Below are 23,768 nucleotides of genomic sequence, written 5' to 3'. Positions count from 1 at the left end.
TTTATGAGGTGCCTTAACTTTTTAAAATATGGAATGCAATTATCTGGTATTCTGCTAGAGAATATTCCTCAACTTTTGGGATAGCTTAGTATACGGTGTGGTGGTGGTGTTTTTCTTCCTTATTTTTTTTTGGGTTGGTGGGGGGGCGGGGGGACGATCTCCTTGCACTCTTTCAGTTCAAGAATAATATGTAAGATTATGAGGCACTTGTCAGCAGTTAGGAAGTACAAATTGTCAGTGTACCCTGTTTACTTGCCCTACAACCTTTCGCTCTATTCTGGTTTTCCGTATCCATGACTTAGCTTATTTTCTTTCATTAATAATGTCCTTGTTTTTGTTTTATCACTGAACAATGAATTCATCTTTTTTTCTTTTCCCCCTGTTGTACAGTGTGTTGGTACTGGCCTCTCCGACCTTTTGGAGAGTTTGAAGTCATACTACTTCAGCGCTTCCAAATTATCTGATCAGTCACTTCTCTTTCAGTTGCCAGGTTTTAATTAAAAAAGATAGAAGCAATGCATTTGTACAATCAAATATACATGCAAATTCGTATATGCAGGTTTATGACTATAAGGTTTTCGTTCAAAATGAATTCATCTTGATCGGTACCTTTTCATTAATGGATTATTTATTTAAGATAATTCTTTTGCTTTCATCATTGTATGATATTCTGAATAAAATCCAAATTAGGTTCAGGTTAACAAAGCTATCCAACAAAATTTGTATTCTTTGTTCTTCAAGTATTTTTTGGCTTTAGCTGTAAGAAGAAGACGCATCTGAGTAGGATCTCTATGAAGTTTTCTATCCAGATAGTGCAATATAAGTTGTTTCCATATAAGTTTGGAGAATATTAATTTCTTTTTTTTTTACACACTCTCTCAGTTAATAAGACTATCTGAAAGATATTGTAAGAAATTTTGTAATATCTAGCTAAATTTATCTGTACCCTTGAGAGCGCATGATAACATAATTGGTGCATTCCTTGTTGAGCTGGAGATGCTTTTTATTGTTCTGAACGGGGCTTTGCTAGAAAAAATGCTCACTTTTACCATATGTAGGGTTGAAAATGGATCAATTGCAGATTGAATATTAATGTTTGTCTTTGCATCCATATTTTTCAATAAATATCGGCACAGATCTAGATATTAAATAGATGCAAAATTAATATCCATATTTGTTCTAAATGGATAGAGAGATGGATTGGATATTAAGCAATCCATATTTATCTTATATAGAAATAGATGAAAGTAGGATATTAGTTATGTTCATTTTTTTTCTATATGAATGCGGATACAAGTTAAATATTATTCGGAAGTAAGTTGAACATCGAGTGGAATTCGATAATGAAAACTAAATAAATGGCATAATTATAAAGGATTGGTATGAACTTTACCATCACGATTGCAAGTAACAAGTCGTAGTTATCAAACTTGCATAGAGATTAATTTGACCAGCGGTTTGGATTACCTGTCCAACTTGATTTGCATTTAAAATATATTAGAAATTATATTTGTTTGAATAAAATATATAATATAAAGAATTAAAAGTTTTCTGTATTAAATACTATTATTACTTTTTGATTGTTATCATGAACTATCTATTTTTAAAAAACTTCTAAAAAGGTATATATGAATATAAGAATACATTAAAATTAGTTATATTTTTAAACATTTTAGACAGAAAAGCTTTCAAAATATTATAAAGAATAAAATGTAGTTATTCACTTTTTATTTTTTGTCGGAAGGAAAGAAATTGAATGATATATGGAAATAGTTAATTATCAATATATGAAATACCATAACATATTTGAATGATCATATTTTATGAACAAGTTCTCAACAAGCATAACAAATCATAATTATACAACAAAAATCAATATTGTCATGGTGGCTAAGTGGTAGGCAACATCTCAAGGTCTGATCTGAATCGTCTATTGGAAATGGATTCGGTCCGATGATACATGACCAAATTCCACTCCATATGTGATGCTTTTTCATGAAGCTGGTCTCCAAGAGGCTTCTCTCTATTGTATTTCTTGAGGTTTTTACTCCATATGAAAATCTTTTATCTATTTTCCTATTACTTTCCAGCAAAACTACAACCATCAAGATTCTTGTACGTGCATTATATATGTATCAAATGCCAGTTCCCCCCAACTAATTATAATCATGACAATGAAATAATGAAAGCTTCCCCCCAACTATTTGGAGTTTGTTTTATACCGTCAGCAATCACAAAAGCCAACAATGCCATTACAAAAGCACCGGTGTAAACAACCAACTCCACAATCCTTCAAACGTCGGAAATAGTTGTCCACATCTTCATCCAGTCGCATACTGGAATTCTAGCACCTAGAACTTTGACCACCTGCTACGAGGAATTTGAAAAACAGCTTCTTATTCAAATGTCCGAAGTATATCGTAATCAAATTATCCAGTTCATATCAAATTAACCAATTCCACTTCCCAGTTTCGGTCTTGGATCTTTTTAACATTATTTTATTTTATTCTTGCAACCAGAAACAATAAATTCCAATAGAATAATAATTCATACATATGCATGCGACTCCTGGGTTAGTACTTGCGCAAGACCGCAAGTGCTAAAAACACGATGCAGGTTCAAAATTAATTTTGAGTCCAGGATCGAGCTTGATATGCTCATCATTAATCCTAAATCGATTTGAAATCAGCTTGAGATAGAATGAAGCTTGCTTCAAGTTTGATTGAAAGCTCAAATGTAAATTTCAAAGTTGATGTAAGCTTTGGTTCAAACATATATTAATGTCCAATTTATCCAAAGAATAAAGAAATATCAACTAAAATTTTAATCCAATGATCATTAAAGCCTTCACCCGCTTGAAATTAATTTGGAGTCTAATTTATCGTTTCAAGCTTAGTTTGATCAGCTTCAAAACCTCAAGCTGTTTCTACATGTCAAACTAGTTTGCCGCTGAGAGACGTTGAGAGTTGCGGCGAGCGGTGGAGGATATCTACATGTCATCCTATCCCTACCCAAATGGGGATGGGGACATACTTCATTTCTTTTTTTTTTTTATAAATAAAAAAATATTTTTTTTATTTTTTATTTTCAGAAGCTGGTTTAATTATTTGTAGAGAAATGAGGTTACGAGGGTAAGAATCTGTGCTTTCAATATTTTTTTTTTTAAAATATTTTCTATCGTCTCCACCAAAATCATCTGGACCGCTATTGCTGTAGCTTTTGCCATTCCGCCACTACCATCTTCACCATTAATGCTGCCTTTTTCATGCTATTATTGTCATCACCGCCGCCACTAACCCAACATCAGCATCCCTATTGTTTCTATTTTTACCACCTCCGTTACTATATTTATATATATATATATATTTTAAAAATAATTAACTATATTAAATTCTTATTTATATTTAAAGGTTTTAAAAAATAAAAATAAAATAGAATTTCTATATTTCCGTTTGTGGAAATAGAGAAAATGGGAAAATAATGGGAGGCCCTTTGATTCGATCGGGTTTCGCTGTTCTTATCTTGTCGTAAACCCATCTGACAGCTGGTATAGGCGGTCCGTTCCCTTCAACGGTTCTGATATCCGAAGGGACGGAATAAAGACGCTGTCTTCGTCTCTCCCTCAGCCTCCTTTTGTTTTGGTTTCGTTTCTATCTGCTCGTCTCCTCGTCTCTTGTCTAATCCCTCCCTCCCAAACCAAAGGGAGGTCTCTTTCTAGCTTGCCGGGCGGAGTCTAATCTCCCACAACCCCCTCTAAATCCCCCGATTCGGAAGTGAGTGCTGCTGCCTTTTGTGCTTGCAAGTTTCGTGGATGATTTTTTTATTATTTAATCTCTGTCTCCCTCTTTCATGTTCTTTCTTTAATTTGATCCTTATTTGAGCTATTTTTCTAATTGCTATTTTTGGTTTTTTATCGCTTCAATTCTGTTTATTATTCTTTAGTTTTTCACCCTTTATTTGTGGAGGTTTTGGCCGTTGGTTAATGTTGTAATTTTTCTTTTTCTTTTTGTATTGATTTCAGAAACTGACATTCACTAGCAAAAGCTTTAAATTGGTATTCGCTGACCATAATCAATTTATCTATGCCCTTATGTAGCGTGTTAGATGTTTTCAGAAAATTGTAGAAGTACCCAGCCATTATGTGCTAAGAATTTGGAGAAATCCAACGCAACGAATCTATTCAGAGGATTTTTAACTAAGAGTGCTGATGTTTGTCGTACATCATTTTTCAATGTCACCATTACCATCCTGAAAAGACTATTGAAACATGTCAACTAATGTCTTCATATCTGTCTAGTTTCACTAGTTGTGCAATTTATAATTTATAAGTTAAGATTTTCATAAAACTCTATCTAATCTATCATAAGAAAAAGCATGCAAGATGGTTTCTTGAGGATTGCTTGTTTACTTTGCCAGCAAGAGTTAAAGCCACTCATAACATGCAATATCATTATTGGTTTCACAATCTTGGCTGTTCACTATCTTAAGTAAATCCTGTGTGTCGCAGATGGGTCTTGTTGATGGAGATACGTACCTTGCATGAGAGTTCCTTCAAGCTGGAAAATGACTGCTTCCAAGCTTGTGACTAGGATGATCTCACATGTCATTGTAGATTTGGATGGTACACTTCTAAATACAGGTGACCCTCTTAATCTTTCTGCTTCATGATCATTTCTTGCAATTTTTATCTCTGACATAGTGTGATAAATCTCGTGTTTTTTTAGGTGCTATTGTCTTATATGCAAAATATTTATTTTTCTTCTCCTTTTTTTCATTTATTGATTTTGAGTTATATCTCACATTTTTATTTCATACAGATGGCATTGTAACTGAAGTATTAAAAGAATTTCTAATCAAGTACGGAAAGAAATGGAATACTAAAGGAGTTCACAAAATAGTAGGGAAGACGCCTTTGGAAGCTGCAATTGTTGTTGTGGAAGATTATGGACTCCCATGCACGCCTGAAGAATTCATGTCCACATTTACCCCAATGTTTTCTGACCAGTAATCTTTGATAACATTATTTATGTTTAATTTTATTTTTTTTCAATGTAAAGGCTATTTTCTTGATAAGTGAATATGGATGAGCACATTGATGCTATTATCTTCTTTGATTAGCAAACAACTAGTGTGTGTATGTGTATGGGATGGACTACGCTCCTCTTGAGATGAGAAGATATCTATTCCTCTCATGTCCAAAATAATCAGGCACTCAAATCAAAAATTCACATTGTTGATCATGATCTACACCACTAAATATATTTAGAAATCAAAAATCATGTGCGCTGGTGGTCCCTAATCTATGGATCAAATAGACAAAATAGAGTGGATAGTTTTCATTGTGCTAATGTGCTAAAATACATGATAAAGTATTTAAATAAAAAAATCCACCTTATTGATTATGATCTACACATGTTAAAATGTGAATAAATTGAAAAGGAATATATTTTAATGTTTAGATCATAGCAAAACATGGTCTTATATTATTTGATGGCCTATTTTTTGTGCACTTGATACATAGGTTAAAGACTAGCAAAATATATGATTTTTAGCTTTTAAGCATGTTGAGTGGTATAAATCATGACTGACGGTGTTGAACTTTGAGCTTGATACGGATCATTGGTTTTGGATTTAAGTGGAGTAGATTCTCTCTCCTTTTGAGAGAAGCATACACATACATACATATAAATAAATACATATATATATATATATTTATGGAAAAAAGGGTCCCTTTTGTTTTAGTGTAAGTAACTAGAAATCCATCTCGACCCAATCCAATCTGATTCAATTGAAACTAACATAACTTAAACCATCTTAGCTAGACTTTGCTACCTAATTTATGTTGAGCCAACTTCATTTCCATGTTGATGAAGCAAACAAAGAGAACATAGGAAATAAAGTTCAATTCTACTTTTTCCTTTTTTGAAAGAAATGCTGCGATTGATGTTTCAGTTCAATAAGTAATCCCAAAGTTGACTCAGGGATTGATTTGATAACAGGAATGATGCTAGGCCATTGTTTCATATTCATCTTCACCAGTAATATATGATTATCATAAATAGATCATAATGTCCATGCTTCACTGTGTTCTAATTTTCATTTTTTATTGAAGTATTGACTACATTAGGTGTCTTTGTAAAGAATTAAAATTATTTAACATTATGTATGAGTGCTAGGGAGGTTTTTTTGGAATGAAAATTGTATCCCCAGTTATTATTATTATAAAGAAAAAGAGAGGAGTGGAAAAGAAGGCTAACTAGTCTTAGGATATAAATATCTCAAAATATTAACATTTTTTGGATGCATTACATCCACAATTTCACATAATATGAATTTTATATGCATTATGGAGCAACCTTACCAGCTTGTCCCATCACCGTGTGGACATGTATAAAGCATAATTGTAAATGAGGTTCGACTGAAGTGAGGAAAAAAAAATTACATACAGTTGTCTACCCACATAAGAAATGTGCTGATGGGTCACTCTAAGTTGGCGGATGGTAGGCTACCTAATAGAACTACAGAAGTAAATAATCCAGTTGACTTTATATATCTTTGTGAAAGAAGAAATGATCAGAATGGTAATTAAGTTGAAGATGAACATCAATTATGAAAATAAAAATAACAACAATGTTAATAAAATATAGTCAGTCTACCATACTTTACTCCTATACTGCTGCTACTAAATATATATCATCCTTTATTGGTCTACTCCATTTCCAACACACTGAGAAATATAATATCCAAAATTTATAGCTATCTAGTGCATGGTCGTGGATCTTTCTCCGCCAAAAGTGTTTAGTCTAGCTTTTAAATAAAAGCTTCTTCAAGTTCTTTAGCCACATCCATTCAAGTAATCTTTTTCTTGCCTCTAGTATATGTATTTCTGTCCCTTTCCTTGCACAGAACATGTTTGATCTGCCTTTTTTATGACAGATCATGTCAATCCACTTTCGAAGCCTTTTGACTTTTGTTCTTTATCGGGATGTCTTTTAAACTTTATTGTAATTTAAGTACATTTTAATTGGTACTTTATCTTATAACCAGAATGCGTTTACAAAATAATAGACATAAACATAGACAAGAACTTGTATCAAGTCTATTTAAGGTTATCATGAGGCATTCTGACCATGAGAACTGACCTTTTAGTGCTATCTCTAACACGTAATTGATCTGCATGTACATGGATGCAACAATGGAAAGGTAACTTGATCAAACAATCCTTAAATAATACATTAATTCTTCGGTTATGGGCTTGTGTACCTTATTTTTTTACTGAATCTAGTATTCGGTTGATCAAACAGTTCAAATCACGCAATATGTGTAACTTGGCCTACCATATCTTTACCACTTGATTGGATGACTCACATACTGCAAATCAAAATCCTAGGTGATTAAAATTGGGGGTGCAAATTATTTCTCCTTATAAGGTTACCTGCTTCTTAACCTTGTATCTTTTTCAATATTTAAGGGAAAACATATAATTGCAGTTAAATTCAAAATCTATTGTTTGTTATAGGATAAGTTTCGATCCTTTTTACTTCTTAGGTTCTTTCTCCATGTTCTATGAGGTAAAATAGTTAAGTACATCTGATTACTGCAGGTTGTGCAATATTAAAGCTCTTCCAGGTGCTAATCGGCTAATTAAACATCTAAGGAATAAGGGGGTGCCAGTGGGTTTGGCTTCAAACTCTCCAAAATCAAACATAGAAGCCAAGATTTCTTATCATCATGGTATATTTCTTGTAGAAACTAAGAAAACATTGAATTATTAATCCTCCTTTGAAAAGTCAGTTCATTGTTTTTCTTTGAACATTCTTGTTAGATTATGCCATCTTTGAGCTTACCGGTTTGCTGTATTTTGACTTATAGGCTGGAAAGGCTCCTTTACTGCAATCGTTGGTGGTGACGAAGTGGTAATGGGGAAGCCATCTCCTGAAATGTGAGGCACTGCAAAAATTATTCGGTTAAATTTCATATATTTGTTATAATTCAGAAACTTAATATTTGTAAATGCAATTTTTTTTTTGGGGCCGATCTTGGAAGTTTCCTTGAGGCTGCTAGAAGAATGAATGCTGATCCTTCGAACTGCCTCGTGATTGAGGATTCATTGTAAGTTTTGCTAATCTTTATTATCATTCTCATTTTTGCTGTTATAGATCTTGTTTTTGGATATGAATTTTTGTAATTGTCATATATTGCATGGATGCTCCATGGCCAAAACATATTGGTCAGATGTGCATTTTGTTTTTTTTTTACAAAATAGCTTGATGAGTAGTTAAAGCAGTGCACTTAAATGGATAATGTTTTTACTAACATTGGTAACCAATGTTTCTCTTTCTATCAGCTATTAATTTGTTAATGCCATGCATCTAAATATTTATTGGTTTTGTCCTGATACGTAATTTTTTGGATACTTGCACTAGGCCTGGTGTTATGGCTGGCAAGGCTGCAGGAATGGTAGTGGTTGCTGTACCATCTTTACCAAAACAAGCTACTTCTTTCACTTCAGCTGATGAGGTGATCAATTCTTTGCTTGATCTGCGTCCTGAAAAGTGGGGTTTGCCACAATTTGAAGATTGTATGCTCCTCGACCTATCTGCTCATATATAACCATAATATTTCATGGCATTGTTCCAACTACCATTCATTTTTAATGAAGTTTCCATTATCAAATGACAGGGACAGAAGGTACTTTACCAATTGAACCATGGTATATTGGAGGACCTGTTATCAAAGGATTTGGCCGTGGCTCAAAGGTACTTGGAATACCAACAGGTGAGTCGCTATCTAATAAATTTATTGTTGCATTCTGCATCGGTGCTGATGGTGTTCAGAACATCATATGTCAATTATTACATTTCTTAAACATGCCTTGGGTCTTAACTTATGTATTTTTACAGGTAAATATTTTGAATTCACTGAAATCGTACTGTAATATTTAAAATCATTTTTAAAATATCAGCTAGGTGGTCTGCTTCATCTGCATAGTTTGACAATTCATCTGTCTCATCTTAGTCTGATTAGTTAGTATGGATGATATTAGCTAATATATTTTTAATTTTAGGAGTAAATTACTGAGAATGCCATTTGGGTTAATCCTATCATGTGAATCCAAGGTCATCCCACTATGCTTGCATGTGAGAGCACATTAATTTCATGGCATCATGTAAAGTTTAAATCATTGACATAATCAAAAAGCCTAAGTTTTACAACCAGCAAAATATTAAATTTGGGGCTTCTAATCTCAATCATCATCATAACCAAAAAGCTAAGTTCTATCCATTTTATCTTGACATCATCAATCTAAAATATCTTTTTGTTAAACAAAATAAAAATACGACATTTTCAAAGAAACAATTAATCACATTTGTCAAATTCTCTAGATCTTTTTTGAAGTGTGTATTAGACAAGTTTGATTATTTATGAATTCTTGCATGTTTAATTCACATATTTTGTTTTTTATTATATTTACCATTATGCACATCCTATTTATCTCATTTGGATATACACAACCCACCATGAGAAACAAAAGTATCAGTTTTTGAGATGGATTTGGTATTTAACTCATAATTTATCAAATTACCAAGGGAAATTATAATTCAGTCAAATCTACTGAGGTAAATTTTACTTACATTCAAGACCTTTGTTCCTTTGTTGAATGGAATTCATTTACCCTGTTCTTGTTTACTCCTATTTCCTTGCTTTCCTTTCTTCTAATAACTTTGAGGTGTATATATACATACTCCCAGTGATATAAACTTCCATCACTTGCTATCTCTTGAGAGCCTTTAGGCTTTTCTCTCCCTTCTTCTGACCACACTTTAGAAATTTGTTAAATCATATTTGGGGCACTTGAATTTGTATCCAGAATATCTGCATGCACTTGAGAAATTCTTGTTGCTACGCTTCTCTTATTCTTTTTCATATTCTTCGCTTCTTTTCCCCTCGTCCTTATTATTATTCTTCTCTCTTACCTCTCTTTTCGTCTCATATTTTTTCCATCTTCCCCTTATTCAGCTCTCTTACTGCCATACGTCATATCTGCATAATACCACTGCAGATATCCTTTCTCTTGATCTGAACATCAGATCCAAGTAATACCATGCAGATATCTTCTCTTTTTCAGTTTGGAGCTTCAAGTTGACTTTGTTTTAAATATTTGCTGAGTTAAAAGGGACAATTTTTGCCATAAATTTTAGATTGATCCATATCTGAAGCAATCAGCTGTTATTTATCACGTAACTGAGGCTACGTCAATGGTGGATGTTAAAATTTGTTTTCTGCCCTGAATTATACTGGTCATGCATATATCAAAACTTTCAGTGAGTTTAGTGGATCAGTGTTTGCTAACTTTATTTGATTATATTTATAAGGATTTCAATTTCGACTTATGCAGAACTTATTGCCACACTTGAAAACATGTTTCACCTTTCTTGCAGCTAATTTACCTGCAGAAAACTTTTCTGCATTGCTTTCGGAACATACTTCAGGAGTGTATTTTGGCTGGGCTGCACTAGCAACACGAGGTATCTATAAGATGGTCATGAGTATTGGTTGGAACCCCTACTTCGACAACACTGAAAAGACTATAGTGAGTGTACTTTGCTCATAAGTCCTGCGCAGTTGGTTATTTTTTCACCAAGTATCATTGCTTGCAGGAACCATGGCTGCTTCATGAATTCAATGAGGACTTTTATGGAGAGGAGCTACGCCTTGCTATAGTGGGCTATATAAGACCAGAGGTATTTGGGGAAAACACTACAAAATCCAGATATTGTTTCTCGAATATTTCTCGTTTGCAGTATCTTTATTGCTCAAATACACAGGCCAATTTTCCATCACTGGAGAGCTTGATAGCGAGGATTCACGAGGATGGGAGAATCGCGGAGAAAGCTCTAGATCTTCCTATATATGCCTGCTACAAGGATTCACCATACTTAAGAAACTCCTAGCAAGTGCCATTCATGAGGCAAGATGGTACTTACTTTTAAAAAAGTAGACACCCCTGTTGTGGGGCTCAGAAAAAAAAAAGAAATCTAGCATGTGAGATCTCCCGGTTTATCCATAGGAAACCTAAAATTCCTTATGGGAGTTTGGAACACCCCGTTCTTTGATCTCAATTGATTTGCAGAGAAAACCTTCTTAATAGGTAAGCTTTTCTTTGGCATTGCTCCACACTTGATGAACTAGTTATTCTTCTTGCGATCCATGTGCGCATGCTAGAAACATCATAAAATCTTAAACCATGCATATTTTATTCTTGAATTCCATTCGATGCAACGAAAGGGTTCTACATATTATCAACATAAGCAAGTTAGTAAAAACCCTTATATTTTTTTATATAAATTACGGATATTTGTACTTGATTAAATGTGAAGTTCCATGCTGTGATGCCATGATTCAAAATGGAGGGACAAAAGGAACAAAATTTATTAATGTTGGTTGTTGTTTTAAGTTGGGTGATCTTCCATCCCTAGGGTTTCTCTGGTAGCATTCTGTCACCATTGGAGATACAGGTTCATTTCAACCAGCTGGAAGTTGTAAAACGGTACCAGGTTTGCATGGGTCATAGTGATCAGAGGTAGATCTATTTCCCTGTTCCCTTTGCAGGCTTCTTGAAAAAAAACAAAACAATAATAACAGTAGGTAGAGACATGACTGGGATAAATTAGAATCAGCTTACATTCAGAATGAAACATGATCAAATGATTTCCAATTAGATACCAACTTTAGTTGTCACTGAAAACTTCTTGGATATGAGCCATTCCCATGTGGTGGTGACCACAGGCAAAGATCTGTCTCAATATTAGGGGGGGATACTTATATATTTCATTCACCGATGGCCTTTCAGCCAAAACTTCTGTACAGCCAAAGGCTTCCATATGCCACTGCAATGAATTCAAAGCTCAAATTGTTCTAACATCTCCAGTATTCCAGCTGCTGCTCCCTCCTCTACACCAATGTAGAGGTATGGGTTGTTCTCGACCGGCCGGAAGTTATCGAATGCAAACAGGTAGAAAGCTAGGCTTGCACCCTCCGCTGCCATGATCCCCCATTGATACTTATAACCGAGCAGGGAGCCAAATGCGGAGACCACCATCCTGGTGAAGTATAGGTAGGAGACTACCACCATATAGAACTGCTTGAAGAGGGTCAGCTTCTGTAGGTTCCGTGCCGCCTTTCGGTCAATCTTCGAAGCCTCCCGGAGGCTTCGAATGGACCATAAAATGGGGAAGAACACAGCACAGCAGCAGGCTGCATCCACCAGCAGAAAGATTTGGTTCCATGTAAACCACTCGACATTGGCAGGCATTGTCTCTCCGATCACCACTGATGTGATGTTCTCGATCACTTGCAATGGTATCACGATCATCACGACATTCTTCTCATGCTCCTGCAACAAGAAAAGGAGAAGATGATTCCTTCTACCTCAGAAGAAAAGAGAAAAGGGGGTAAAAAAAAGGAAAAGGTGTGTGAGAGAGAGGGAGAGAGACCAGGCCATTTTTATTTGTAAGTTGTTTTCGTTTCCACTTTTCCATGCATTTGATTTTGGTACTCTTGGTTAGATTGGTAATGCTCCTCTTACGGTCAATTTTCATAAGGAAAAATGGAAGCTAGAAAGTGTGTGAACAATGATCTCAATAAGATGGTATAGATTTAGTGATCTACAAAATTGAACAATCAAAATCAGCCATATCCAGTTGGAGTAAACAAAATTTTTGAAAGGCAAAACTTTTCGAACAGATATTAGACGTTTACATAACTTTTCGGACAAATCTATCATATTTCAGGGGGTTTAATTAGATTCCTAGAAAGGCTTGTTTGAGATCTGTAATTAATATTTCATGTCCCTCAACCAAAATCTAACGTGTTTGGATCGCAAAGTGGCAAAATGTTCATCTATAATCTAGCAATAATGTTTTCTGATATTTAGTAATTTAGTCATGTTCTCAACCTTTATTTAAATATAGAGTGTGAACTAAGTGTTGCCTTGTTGACCCTAGTGTGATTTTGATGTTTACAAAGCCATTGAGGTCATATTGTAGTACTAATGCATTTATCCTAAGTATGTCAAATGATCTAGTACATAAATATTCAAGGAAGAAAGAATTGATGCATTCTTGATACGCTTTGCTGATACAATTAAAACAACTTTCAAGAACTCATCTAAAGATAAATTTAATGAAAGAACTTATGGAAAAACTAAAATTCAGTTTGATAGACTTAACAGTCAAGTTTCCTTTATTGAAGTGTAATTCTATTCTTTTCATATTTAAAGAGATGAAACTTTCATGTGCCAAGCATCCTAAATGAAAATAAATGACTTGCAATATCTTTTTATAAGTTATATATATGTACAAATCTAATCTAAAGATGTGGAAAATCAGGGTTAGAGTCGATCCTAGAAAGTTTGGAGCCGACCTCGGCACAATTGGCATATTTGGTACAGGTTTCGGGCCGACCTTGGCACGCCCAGAAAATTTGGCACAGAACTCGGATCGACCCCAACAGTCAAGACAGAAGCCTGTATTTTTTTGCACCCAAAACTCGAGTCGACCCAATCAAAATGCGGGTCGATCCCAACCAGCATCAACAGAAATTTGCTCTCTGAAACTTCTGTTAGAGCCGACTCCACCAAAATTTGAGTCGACCCCAGACCAACTTGAGTCGACCCCAACCAGCATCAACAGAAATTTGCTTTATGGAACTTCTGTCAGAGCCGACTCCATCAAAGTTCGAGTTGACCACTCGAGTCGACCCCAGATCTGCTTGGATCGATTCCAGCTCGACTGACAGTCTCATAGCTAGTTCTGCAGAAGTATTTTTTAAGGCTCCAACAGCTATAAACGGCTAGTTTCTTCAATCCAACGGCTAGAAACTAATATTTGGAGGTTGGAGAAGTATTTAAGAGCCACTATTCATTAGAAAAAACATCTTTGTGGGAATTTAAGTGAGCATTCAAAAAAAAGAGCATATTCAAAAGAGTTCAATTTATTGCTTCAGTTAAAATCCAAAAGAAATGTGTTGAGCAGAATTCAAGTGCCTTTAAGAGCTCAACCAACCCATTAAAGAGTGAAGCAATCTTAGCAAAGAAAAAAAAAGCATCTTCAAAACGATAACAATTCTCTCTTTAGTGCATATTTGTTTTATTTGCTCATTAAAGAGCTTTAAATTTTGATTTACCTATTTTTCTTGTAAGGTTCTTGTTGGTGAGCTCGTAAGACCAACTATGTAGGTTTTTGTTAGTGAGCCCGTAAAACCAACTGTGTAGATTCATCTTAGTGAGGCCATAAAACCAACTGTGTAGGTTCTTGTTGATGAGCCCGTAAAACCAACTGTAAAGGTTTTTATTGGTGATCAGCCCGTAAAACCAACTGTGAGGATTTTTGGATTGTGAGCCCAGTAAAACAATCCAACTGTAATCCGAGGGATTATAATGAATTCCCAAAAGGATGCTTGGGGGGTAGACGTAGGTGCCTTGGAGTGCATCAAACCACTATACGTGCCTGTATTTGCATTGTGTTTCTTTGTACTTCTTGCTTTAGTTTTCTCATTACATTGTGTAGTTGCTCTAGCTTAATTTCTTAACTGACTTACTTGTAATTGCCTAGAGCTTAATTACTTTTGCTTCCACTGCATTTATACCTTTCACATAGGTTAAATTGTGCACTCATTTATAAATTAATTTGGGGTAATAATTCTTAGAAAACTCAATTCACCCCTCTTTTGGGTTGTCACCTCGGGCAACATGCCTAATGTTGTATTCTTGAGAATACTTATACAGCTTGAAAATGTTTAGAAAGACGGTTTTTGGTATTTAAGACCTATGAGAGTTTTCTTTTGGGGCGATGGATTAATTCTACAATTTTGCTTATTTTTTCTCCTCTTAAATCTCTCTTGCAACCTTTAATTTCTTCAATCTCTTTATTTTCTCTTCCCGAAAAATCTTTCGATTTCTACATTCGCTGTCACCACGTTACATAGTTGAAATTAATATTCGTATATTTTACTTTTATTCATCGATCGAAGCTCGAGAAATGGTCCGAAATGTAATAAAACGACACATAATTAATTGATCTCGATAATAGCTTTCACCATTAGAATAACATGCGGACTGCAACAAACATACGGCAAAGCTGCACCATTTTTGATAGAAGATTTTATCTACCAAGTTCCAAATACAATCTTGAAAATTCTCAAAGGAAAAAAAAATCACGTAAATTACTGGAATACCTGCATCTATAGCTAGTTTTTGCATCATCTCTTCCAACATACATAAAATGCCATGGGTTAGGATGAAAAACCTGTAGATATGGCTTCAAGAAGGACCAACCAGGAGTCCCTATGAGGACGATCACAGCAAACCCTTAAAGAACCCGGACACGTAGAAGACCACGTCCCACCCATGCGGCGTCCTGCTCTTCTTCACGCACCAACGCATCTTCCGCAGCGCACACCAGCTTGAGCTCCTCGAACAGCAGCAACGCCCCCATGACCTTGTGAATCTTGTCGACCGTCGCCCGGTGCTCGCTCGACGCAAGTGATCATCAAGACCCACACCATGAAGAACACCAATTAGTAGAGCAGGAAGAAGGTGAAGTATATTTTGTTAGCCTAGATGCACAAATATAATTGATAAATTAAATATCTTTAATATCCAAAAACAGTAAATAAGAAGAATAAACTAGCAAATAATTAATTTGACAATATAATAATAAAATGAAGAAAGAGAGAGAAGATGGCATGTGGATCGAAGCACGCTGATGCGCTGTCCCAGGAAAGTTTATGCTCCCCAAAGATTTTCTGGTGCTCCTGAACTAATTAACATAGAGTTAACCATATCCATTAAGATTCTATTCTTTCTCTCAGCTACTCCATTATATTGGGGTGAATAAGGAGCTGTCACTTCATGAATTATCCCATGTTCTTCACAACTGGGTCAGTTCAAATGAGGTATATTCACCTCCTCTATCAGACCTTAAGATTTTAATCTTTTTATCTAGTTGGTTTTCAGCCTCTGCTTTATAAACTTTGAATTTATTTAAGACCTCATTTTTAACTTTGATAAGATAGAGGTGACATATCTAGAAAGGTCATCTATGAAAATTACAAAATATTTGTTTCCACCCCTTGAGGTTCTCCCTGAGTCACATACATCACTATGTATGAGTTCAAGGAGATCAGAATCTCTACTTACAGAGTGAAAGGATCTTTTAGGTAATTTGGCCTCTACACATATATCACATTTATCATTACAGGTCCCAGCCTACTATGCCAAACAACAGGAGAGTCAATATGAAGAATAATAGAATTTTCATTCATAGATGGAATAATTACATTGAGTTTAAACAACCCATCACAAAGAAAACCTTTTCCGATTAAAGAGACACCATGGGTTACTACAACTTTATTTGATTCAAAAACAATTCAGTATCCTTGTTGGACAAGCAAGGATCTACTAACTAGATTTCTACGGATGTCTGGAACGTGGTGCACGTCTTGCAGAGTGAGGATCTTCCCAGAGGTAAGTGTCAGATCCACTCGTCCCACTCTAAGCACGCGCGCCACAGCATTATTACCCATGGTCACAGTTCCTCTACATGAGACCTGATAAGATGAAAACCAGGAGCGATCAGAACAAACATGTATACTAGCTCCGGTATCAATTCACCAGTCAAGTGCTAATTGCGTCATGTTAACTTCAGATATGAAGGAAACAGATCTGATAGCAGTCTCAGAGGAGTCAACCCAATAGGTTACCATGTTGGCCTGAGCGCCAGAAGTAGTAGGACCCTTACTTCTAGGTTGACGAGGAGTAGTGATCTTGTGGAAGCATTGGTTGGCCATATAGTTGGTCCGACCACAAACAAAACAGCAACGAACAGATTCTCCTTTCTCTTTCTTCTGGTTCTGAGAGAAGTTGGGTTTTCTGTTGTTGGGCTGAAAAGAGTTCCTATGGTTGAATGATTTCTTCTTGAAGGACTTGTTGTGGTTGGGACGGAAAGAACGATTCTGATTTTTGGATTTGGGCTTGGATACAACATTGTTGACTTTGGGCAAAGGATTGGAGGAGTGAGATTTTTCTCTAAAGCGATGCTGTTCTTCAATCCTAATAGAATTTAGGACTTGGGTTAGAGATAGATTACCTTGGGTGTGGCTCAAAGTCTTGGCAAAGTTTGACCACGTAGAGGGAAGTTTGTCTATAATACATGCAACTTGGAAAGACTTATCTAAGTGGGTTCCATTTGCCTGGAGTTGAAGAATCAAGGTTTCATATTCATGGATTTGATCATTCATAGGTTTGGAATCAACAAATTTAAACTTGCTAAAGTCAGAAGCTTTGAATCTCTTTACCCCGGTATCATCAAGTCCATATTTATTTTCTAGGGTATCCCAGAGATCCTTGGCACTCTTAGCTACATAATAAATATCATAAAGCCTATCAGAAAAGGCTCCTAAGATTCTATGAAGACAGTGGTAATTGGTTTCTTTTGGCGTCCTAGTGGAGGAGGCAGCATCAGTTTGAGAAGAGGAAGGAGCAGGGTTTGGGTTGTTGCGAGTAGCAGGTCGTGAAGCAGATGGGTTAGACCCACCAATGGCGGAGATCAAGCCTAGGGTGGTGAGCCAGAACCGCATTTGATTCTACCACATTTGAAAGTTTTGACCATCAAACTTTTCAGGTTTAGCACTAAGATTTTCAGATGTGTGGGAAGTCATTAATTTGTAGCTTAATACAGTTTTGACACCTGTGGAAATGAGAAGGTTTATATCAAATTATTGCACTAATATTTAATTTGAACTTTAGATGTCTAGTTGAAAAATCCAAAGAATAACAGCCAGATCAGCTCCAGATCGGTGGTGGAGCACTTGGCTCACTTAAGTACCATTTCTTAGGCACGTATGCCTTTTTGACAAGCTTTTCCTAAACACCATTATTCAATAGATAATTTTACTAGATATCATTCAATTTTATCCTAAGTGCAATATTAAGCTAGCTCCTATGAATTAACCAATTTCCGAATTTCCGTTTGAATGGAATCTGGAAATTACTCCAGGAGGAGTCCAAATGGAGGTATTAATAAACCTCTTGAAGGTTAGGCAATCTAATATTTTGTTTGAAAAATTAAGTACTAAAGTAAAGCTAGCATAAATGTGTAACAGTTAAAATATAACAATTTATAATTATGCAGCAAAATATATAATAAATGTTACAATTTAAAATCTAGTGCTAACAGTAAATAAACTTTTCTGGATTGTTAGCCTAGATGCACAAATATAATTGATAAATTAAATATTTCTAATATTCAAAAACAGTAAATAAGAAGAATAAACTAGCAAATAATTAACTTGACAATATAATAATAAAATGAAGAAAGAAAGAGAAGATGGCCTGTGGATCGAAGCACGCTGATGCGCTGTCCCAGGCAAGTTTATGCCCCCCATGCTTGGGTCTGCTGGTACAGATCTCATAGAGATACGACGATCCAATTCAGAACCACGTCTTTCCCGTCAGTGCGCCTCCAGGGAAGAAAGAAGAGCACGTTCACGTTTGCAGATAACTCAAAAGAAATTTAGAAAAATTATGAGGAGAAGAAAAATTTTCTTTATTTCTTTTCTCTCCAATGATCCCTAGAGCCCTTATCTAGACTCTTGGAATAGGGAGAAGAAAAATTTTTTTGATTGTCTTTGAAATGATCCCTAGAGCCCTTAATATAGGCTCAGGCACGTCAAAAGAAGAAGATTCCCCTCCCGCGGATTGATGACGTATCTTCTTGTGCTTCTTTGATTCTTCGGCTTATTGCATCTTGGCTGTTCATGCTTCCTTCCTTCTTCGAGGGGCCTTTCCATTCTTGCTCTTGCGCTGGATGCATGATACTTGTCATGGTTTGCTTTCTTTAGGAATTTTTCCATGTTTGCTCCCTTGCTTGTGCACGGATGCTTGCCACTTGGCCGTTGACTAATTTAGTTTTCAAAATTTTAAAATATTTAATTTAATTCAACAATTGGTGTGGCTGCTGGGATGATAAAACTCTCTCTGTAATCTCCAAATGAAAATCTTTAGAGGGAAGCACTAGTAACTGCATCTTATATCTTGAATAGAATTCTATTCAAACATAATGATAAAACTCCATATAAAATCTGGAAACATAGAAAACCTAACTTAAAATACTTAAAAGTGTGGGGGTGCTTAGCTAAAGTAAAAATTCCAAAAAATAAAAGAAAGAAAATTGGACCCAAAACAGTAGATGCAATATTTATAGGATATGCAATTGAGAGTAATGCTAATAGATTTTTAGTGTTTAATTCTCAAATAAATGAAATTAATAACAACACCATAATGGAAGCAAGAGATGCAATCTACTTTGAAAGTATATTTCTCTTTAAAACAAGGATAAATAATCAAATAAATACCAATAATAATTTAGAGACTAGTTCTAGCAAAACCAGATTTAGAGAAGAAGAAGAAGAAGAAACTAAACCTAGAAGAAGTAAAAAAAAAAACTAGAGTTGAAAAGAACTTTGGAGAAGACTACTACACATTCTTAATAGAAGACTCTTCTACTTCTTTAGAGGATGCCTTGAAATCTCTAGATGCCCCCTTCTGGAGAGAAGCAATAGATAATGAAATGCAATCCATAATCCAAAACCATACTTGGAAATTGGCAGACCTACCCTCCGGAAGTAAACTCATAGGGTGTAAATGGATCTTTAAGAAGAAACTTAGACCAGATGGAACTGTAGACAAATATAAGGCTAGGTTAGTAGCCAAAGGTTTTACTCAAAAATCTAGAATTGACTTCTTTGATGTTTATGCCGCTGTAGCTAGAATCACTACCATTAGGATTCTTGTTGCCTTGGCTTCCATTCATAAGCTGGTTATACATCAAATGGATGGTAAAACCGCTTTCTTGAATGGGGACCTAGATGAAGAGATCTACATGAAACAACCCGAACGTTTCATTGTCCCAGGTCAAGAGAAAAAGGTATGTAGGTTGATTAGATCTCTTTATGGTCTAAAACAAGCCCCCAAACAATGACACCTTAAATTTGATGAAATAATCCTAACTAATGCATTTAAAATTAATAACACAGATGAATGTGTATATTATAAAAAAAAGAATAACAAAATTATAATCTTATGTCTATATGTAAATGATATCCTAATTTTTGGAACAGACTTAGAAATTATTAATGAAGTAAAACAATTTTTATCACTAAAATTTGACATGAAAGATTTAGGAGAAGCAAACCTAATCCTTAATACTAAAATCATGAGGAATGAAGATGGAATAACTTTGTCCCAAAGCTACTATGTGGAGAAGATTCTTAAAAAGTTTCACTACTCTGATTGTCATCCTGTATCTACTCCCTATAATCCATCTCTTCATCTAAAGAAGAACTTAGGTGATCCAGTCAATCAAAGCTTGTATGCCCAGATCATTAGTTCTTTAGGATTTCTTGCAAATTATACTAGATCTGATATTGCATACTCTGTGAACCGACTGAGTAGATGTACTCATAATCCTAATAATGATCATTGGACTGCTCTAGAAAGAATTCTCAGATACCTTAAGGGTACCATATCTCTGGGATTAAACTATTGTGTTTATCCTGCTGTTCTAGAAGGCTATAGTGATGCCAACTGGATCAGTGATACAGTTAACACCAAATCCACCACTGGTTTTGTCTTCCTTTTAGGAGGTGCAGCTGCATCATGGAAGTCTATCAAACAAACTGTAGTGGCTAGGAGCATCATGAAATCTGAAATGATTGCCCTAGATACCACTAGCATTGAGGCCGAGTGGCTTGAAAATCTACTGATAGATTTGCCTCTTGAGACTTCACCATTACCTTTTATATCTATTCATTGTGACTGCAGATCTGCTATAGATAAATGCAATCAAGAAAATGCAAATGTGAAAATGAATAGGCACTTGAAAGTGCCCCATAAATTATTGAGATACAAATTAAAGAATAACTTGATTGTACTAAATTTCGTAAGATCCGAAAGGAATCTAGCTGATCAGCTTACCAAAGCATTGTCTAGAACAGTGGTTCTAGAGTTATCGAGGGTGATGGGGCTAAGCCCATAAGTAAAGTCACCACAGTGGTAACCCAACCTGAAAAGGTTCAATGGGTAGAAACAAGCTAGATAGGTGAACAATGAGGAGCACTATTTATTTTTCTCATCCCTAGGGCAACAATGCTCATAAAAAACAAGGGTTAGGTTGAGTTTTTACTCTTAATGAATCCGAGACCCATGAGGCAGAGTACCTACTTGCTCGTACCCTTTTTAGGATTCACCTATATGCGTGTAGTCGTGAGGCTGCGACTGTGGGAAGTGGGTTGTTTCCTAATAACACACATGAAGAGATACCTGCGCATGGCCATAAAGCGCAAACCCGCTTCGAGCATGTTCACGTTATATTATGTGTGATGTTGATGAAATCTGAGCCATGGACCAAGGTTCAAGGCATAGTCCACCTTGGCTCCACAGAGGTAATCAATTGTCACTAAGTGAAAGTTCAAACCGAAAGGTACCTACACCTATTACATAATATAAGATACTCAGCATTTTATTTTGATTTTTTTTTAATTTTATTTTGATTTTAAATTTTTTTAAATATTTAATTTATGTGGGGGATTGTTGAATTAAATTAAATATTTTAAAATTTTGAAAACTAAATTAGTCAACGGCGAAGTGGAAAGCATCCGTGCATAAGCAAGGGAGCAAACATATAAAAATTTCCAAAGAAAGCAAACCATGACAAGTGTCATGCATCCAGCGCAAGAGCAAGAATGGAAAGGCCCCTCGAAGAAGGAAGGAAGCATGAACGGCCATGATGCAATAAGCCGAAGAATCAAAGAAGCACAAGAAGACACGTCATCAATCCGCGGGAGGGGAATTTTCTTCTTTTGACATGCCTGAGCCTATATAAAGGGCTCTAGGGATCATTTCAAAGACAATAAAAAAAAATTTCTCTTCTCCCTATTCCAAGAGTCTAGATAAAAAGGGCTCTAGAGATCATTGGGGAGAAAAGAAATAAAGAAAATTTTTCTTCTCCTCATAATTTTTCTAAGTTTCTTTTGAGTTATCTACAAGCGTGAACGTGCTCTTCTTTCTTCTCTGGAGGCGCACTGACGGGGAAGACGCGGTTCTAAATTGGGTCGTCGTATCTCTAGGAGATTTGTGCCAGCAAACCCGTGCGTGGGGGCATAAACTTTTCTGGGACAGCGCATCATCGTGCTTCGATCCACAGGCCATCTTCTCTCTCTTTCTTCATTTTATTATTATATTGTCAAGTTAATTATTTCCTAGTTTATTCTTCTTATTTACTATTTTTGAACATTAGAAATATTTAATTTATCAATTATATTTGTGCATCTAGGCTAACATATTTTGGGCAGCTGCGTTGTCCCGCCGGCAGATAATCCTCGTCGCCACCTAGCTTCCATGGTTGTACATCTCGGTCCTCACGTCCATGGTCACCGCGACGTCGGGCTGGCAGTGGCAGAACAGCAGGCTGTACTCGTCTTGAATCATGGACCTCCACCGACCCGGTGCAGTTCGAGCCGGCGTCGAGGTCTTTGAATGCGAGGATCGGGACGATGAAGTGGGCAGAAGCGGTCGGCGTACAGCCATTCGTTCATGATGCCGGGGAAGAGCGTCTGGCGGATGAGGAAGAAGCCCATGAATGTGGGGTTGACGTCGGATTTTGGTTGTCAAGGTGGCGGCTTCCATGAGACGACTGCATGGCCGCCATGCAAGCAGCCAAATTGCTCGAAAAGGATTTGGTTCCTTCAGTCGACGACGATTTTGATGCTTTTGATCTCGGATTGGGCAAGGGGGAGGGTGGATAGGAGGAGGAGGAGGAGGTGGTGCAATGATGGTGCGTTGGGGTGGTGAGGTGATATCCATGAGATGGGGAGTATAAGATCAAGGGTGAATTTGAAGGAAAGAAAGGGTGAGAGATGATAGGGTGGTTATATTTCTTTTGAAATCAATTAGAGTGATATGGAGAAGGGATTTGAGTTTTGTTGGGGGTTGGGGCTGCCTTGTTTTGGTGAGGGAATGCCCAAAGGGAAGAGAGGAGGGGGGGTGGTAAAGCAGCAGAACCTCGCTTTGCATGGCGTGGTTTGGGGGAGGTCAGACCGAATGCCTCTGACTGTAAGTCGACATATCCATGTCATTTGATGGGTTATAAATTAAGAACTGCTGCTATGGAAATAAAACGGCCAGGATAACAGTTTTGTACCGTGTAAAGAAAGATGCTTAATATGTGCAACATATGTAATAAATGGTTATGATGATTTCGTTTTACGCAATATATATAGTTAGTACATATAGGAATATTTGATGGATGCCATATAAAGCCAAATGAATTTGTTTTAACTTGTAATATTCAGCTAGTATGCCTTAAAACCTTTAAACTACAAATATAATAAAATAAACTAATGCTCGTAGAATATTTAGCATTTTTTAACATGTCATAACTGGTCTCCTTCAACCTTCGTACTTGTGGACCCAAGTTTAAGGAAGTGCTCAAGACCAACGCTAAATTGAGGAAGGTTTTTCAAATAAATAGGCCTTAACATGAAGAAAATTAGGAGAACTAATCAACATCAAAGTATTTAATTTTCACAGCAACGATCATTGTCCTTGTTTATTTTGCGATGCGTATATTTTTAATATGTATGCTATGATATGAAATCTTCATGCCAAGGTTTGCAGGTGTAATAAAGGGCAGAGCGAACTAAAAAAC

General features: G+C 35.9%; 2 protein-coding genes and 1 pseudogene across 3 annotated transcripts in view; 2 read left to right on the top strand and 1 right to left on the bottom strand.

Annotated features, from left to right (window-relative positions):
• LOC103722148 (tyrosine decarboxylase 2) overlaps positions 1 to 693 on the top strand; it is a 35,626-nt gene extending 34,933 nt beyond the window's left edge. For both annotated transcript variants that reach the window (XM_026810418.1, XM_008812594.3), the window contains one exon: positions 391 to 693. The gene's annotated coding sequence lies outside the window, so the exon portion shown is untranslated. The remainder of the gene's footprint in view (positions 1 to 390) is intronic.
• Positions 694 to 3,600: 2,907 nt separating this feature from the next.
• On the top strand, positions 3,601 to 11,281 carry LOC103722147 (bifunctional riboflavin kinase/FMN phosphatase-like). The gene is made up of 11 exons (XM_008812592.4): positions 3,601 to 3,773; positions 4,508 to 4,639; positions 4,818 to 5,004; positions 7,604 to 7,734; positions 7,873 to 7,942; positions 8,047 to 8,112; positions 8,427 to 8,581; positions 8,683 to 8,778; positions 10,443 to 10,594; positions 10,662 to 10,745; positions 10,830 to 11,281. The coding sequence occupies exons 2-11, from the start codon at positions 4,540 to 4,542 to the stop codon at positions 10,953 to 10,955; spliced, it is 1,167 nt and encodes a 388-aa protein (XP_008810814.1). The 5' UTR covers positions 3,601 to 3,773; positions 4,508 to 4,539; the 3' UTR covers positions 10,956 to 11,281.
• On the bottom strand, positions 11,171 to 22,950 carry LOC103722151 (annotated as a pseudogene).
• Between the last annotated feature and the right edge of the window lie 818 nt (positions 22,951 to 23,768).

This window comes from Phoenix dactylifera, chromosome 2, assembly GCF_009389715.1.
Source record: "Phoenix dactylifera cultivar Barhee BC4 chromosome 2, palm_55x_up_171113_PBpolish2nd_filt_p, whole genome shotgun sequence".
Classification (NCBI taxonomy): Eukaryota; Viridiplantae; Streptophyta; class Magnoliopsida; order Arecales; family Arecaceae; genus Phoenix; species Phoenix dactylifera.
Note: the sequence above shows the minus strand (reverse complement) of the source record. Positions and strands in the feature narration are given on the sequence as shown.

Coding starts and splice junctions, on each gene's coding strand:
- LOC103722147 (XM_008812592.4), top strand. CDS start 4,540: ATGAGAGTTCCTTCAAGCTGGAAAATGACTGCTTCCAAGCTTGTGACT. Junction 10,595..10,661: donor ACAACACTGAAAAGACTATA/GTGAGTGTACTT, acceptor CATTGCTTGCAG/GAACCATGGCTGCTTCATGA. Junction 10,746..10,829: donor TGGGCTATATAAGACCAGAG/GTATTTGGGGAA, acceptor TCAAATACACAG/GCCAATTTTCCATCACTGGA.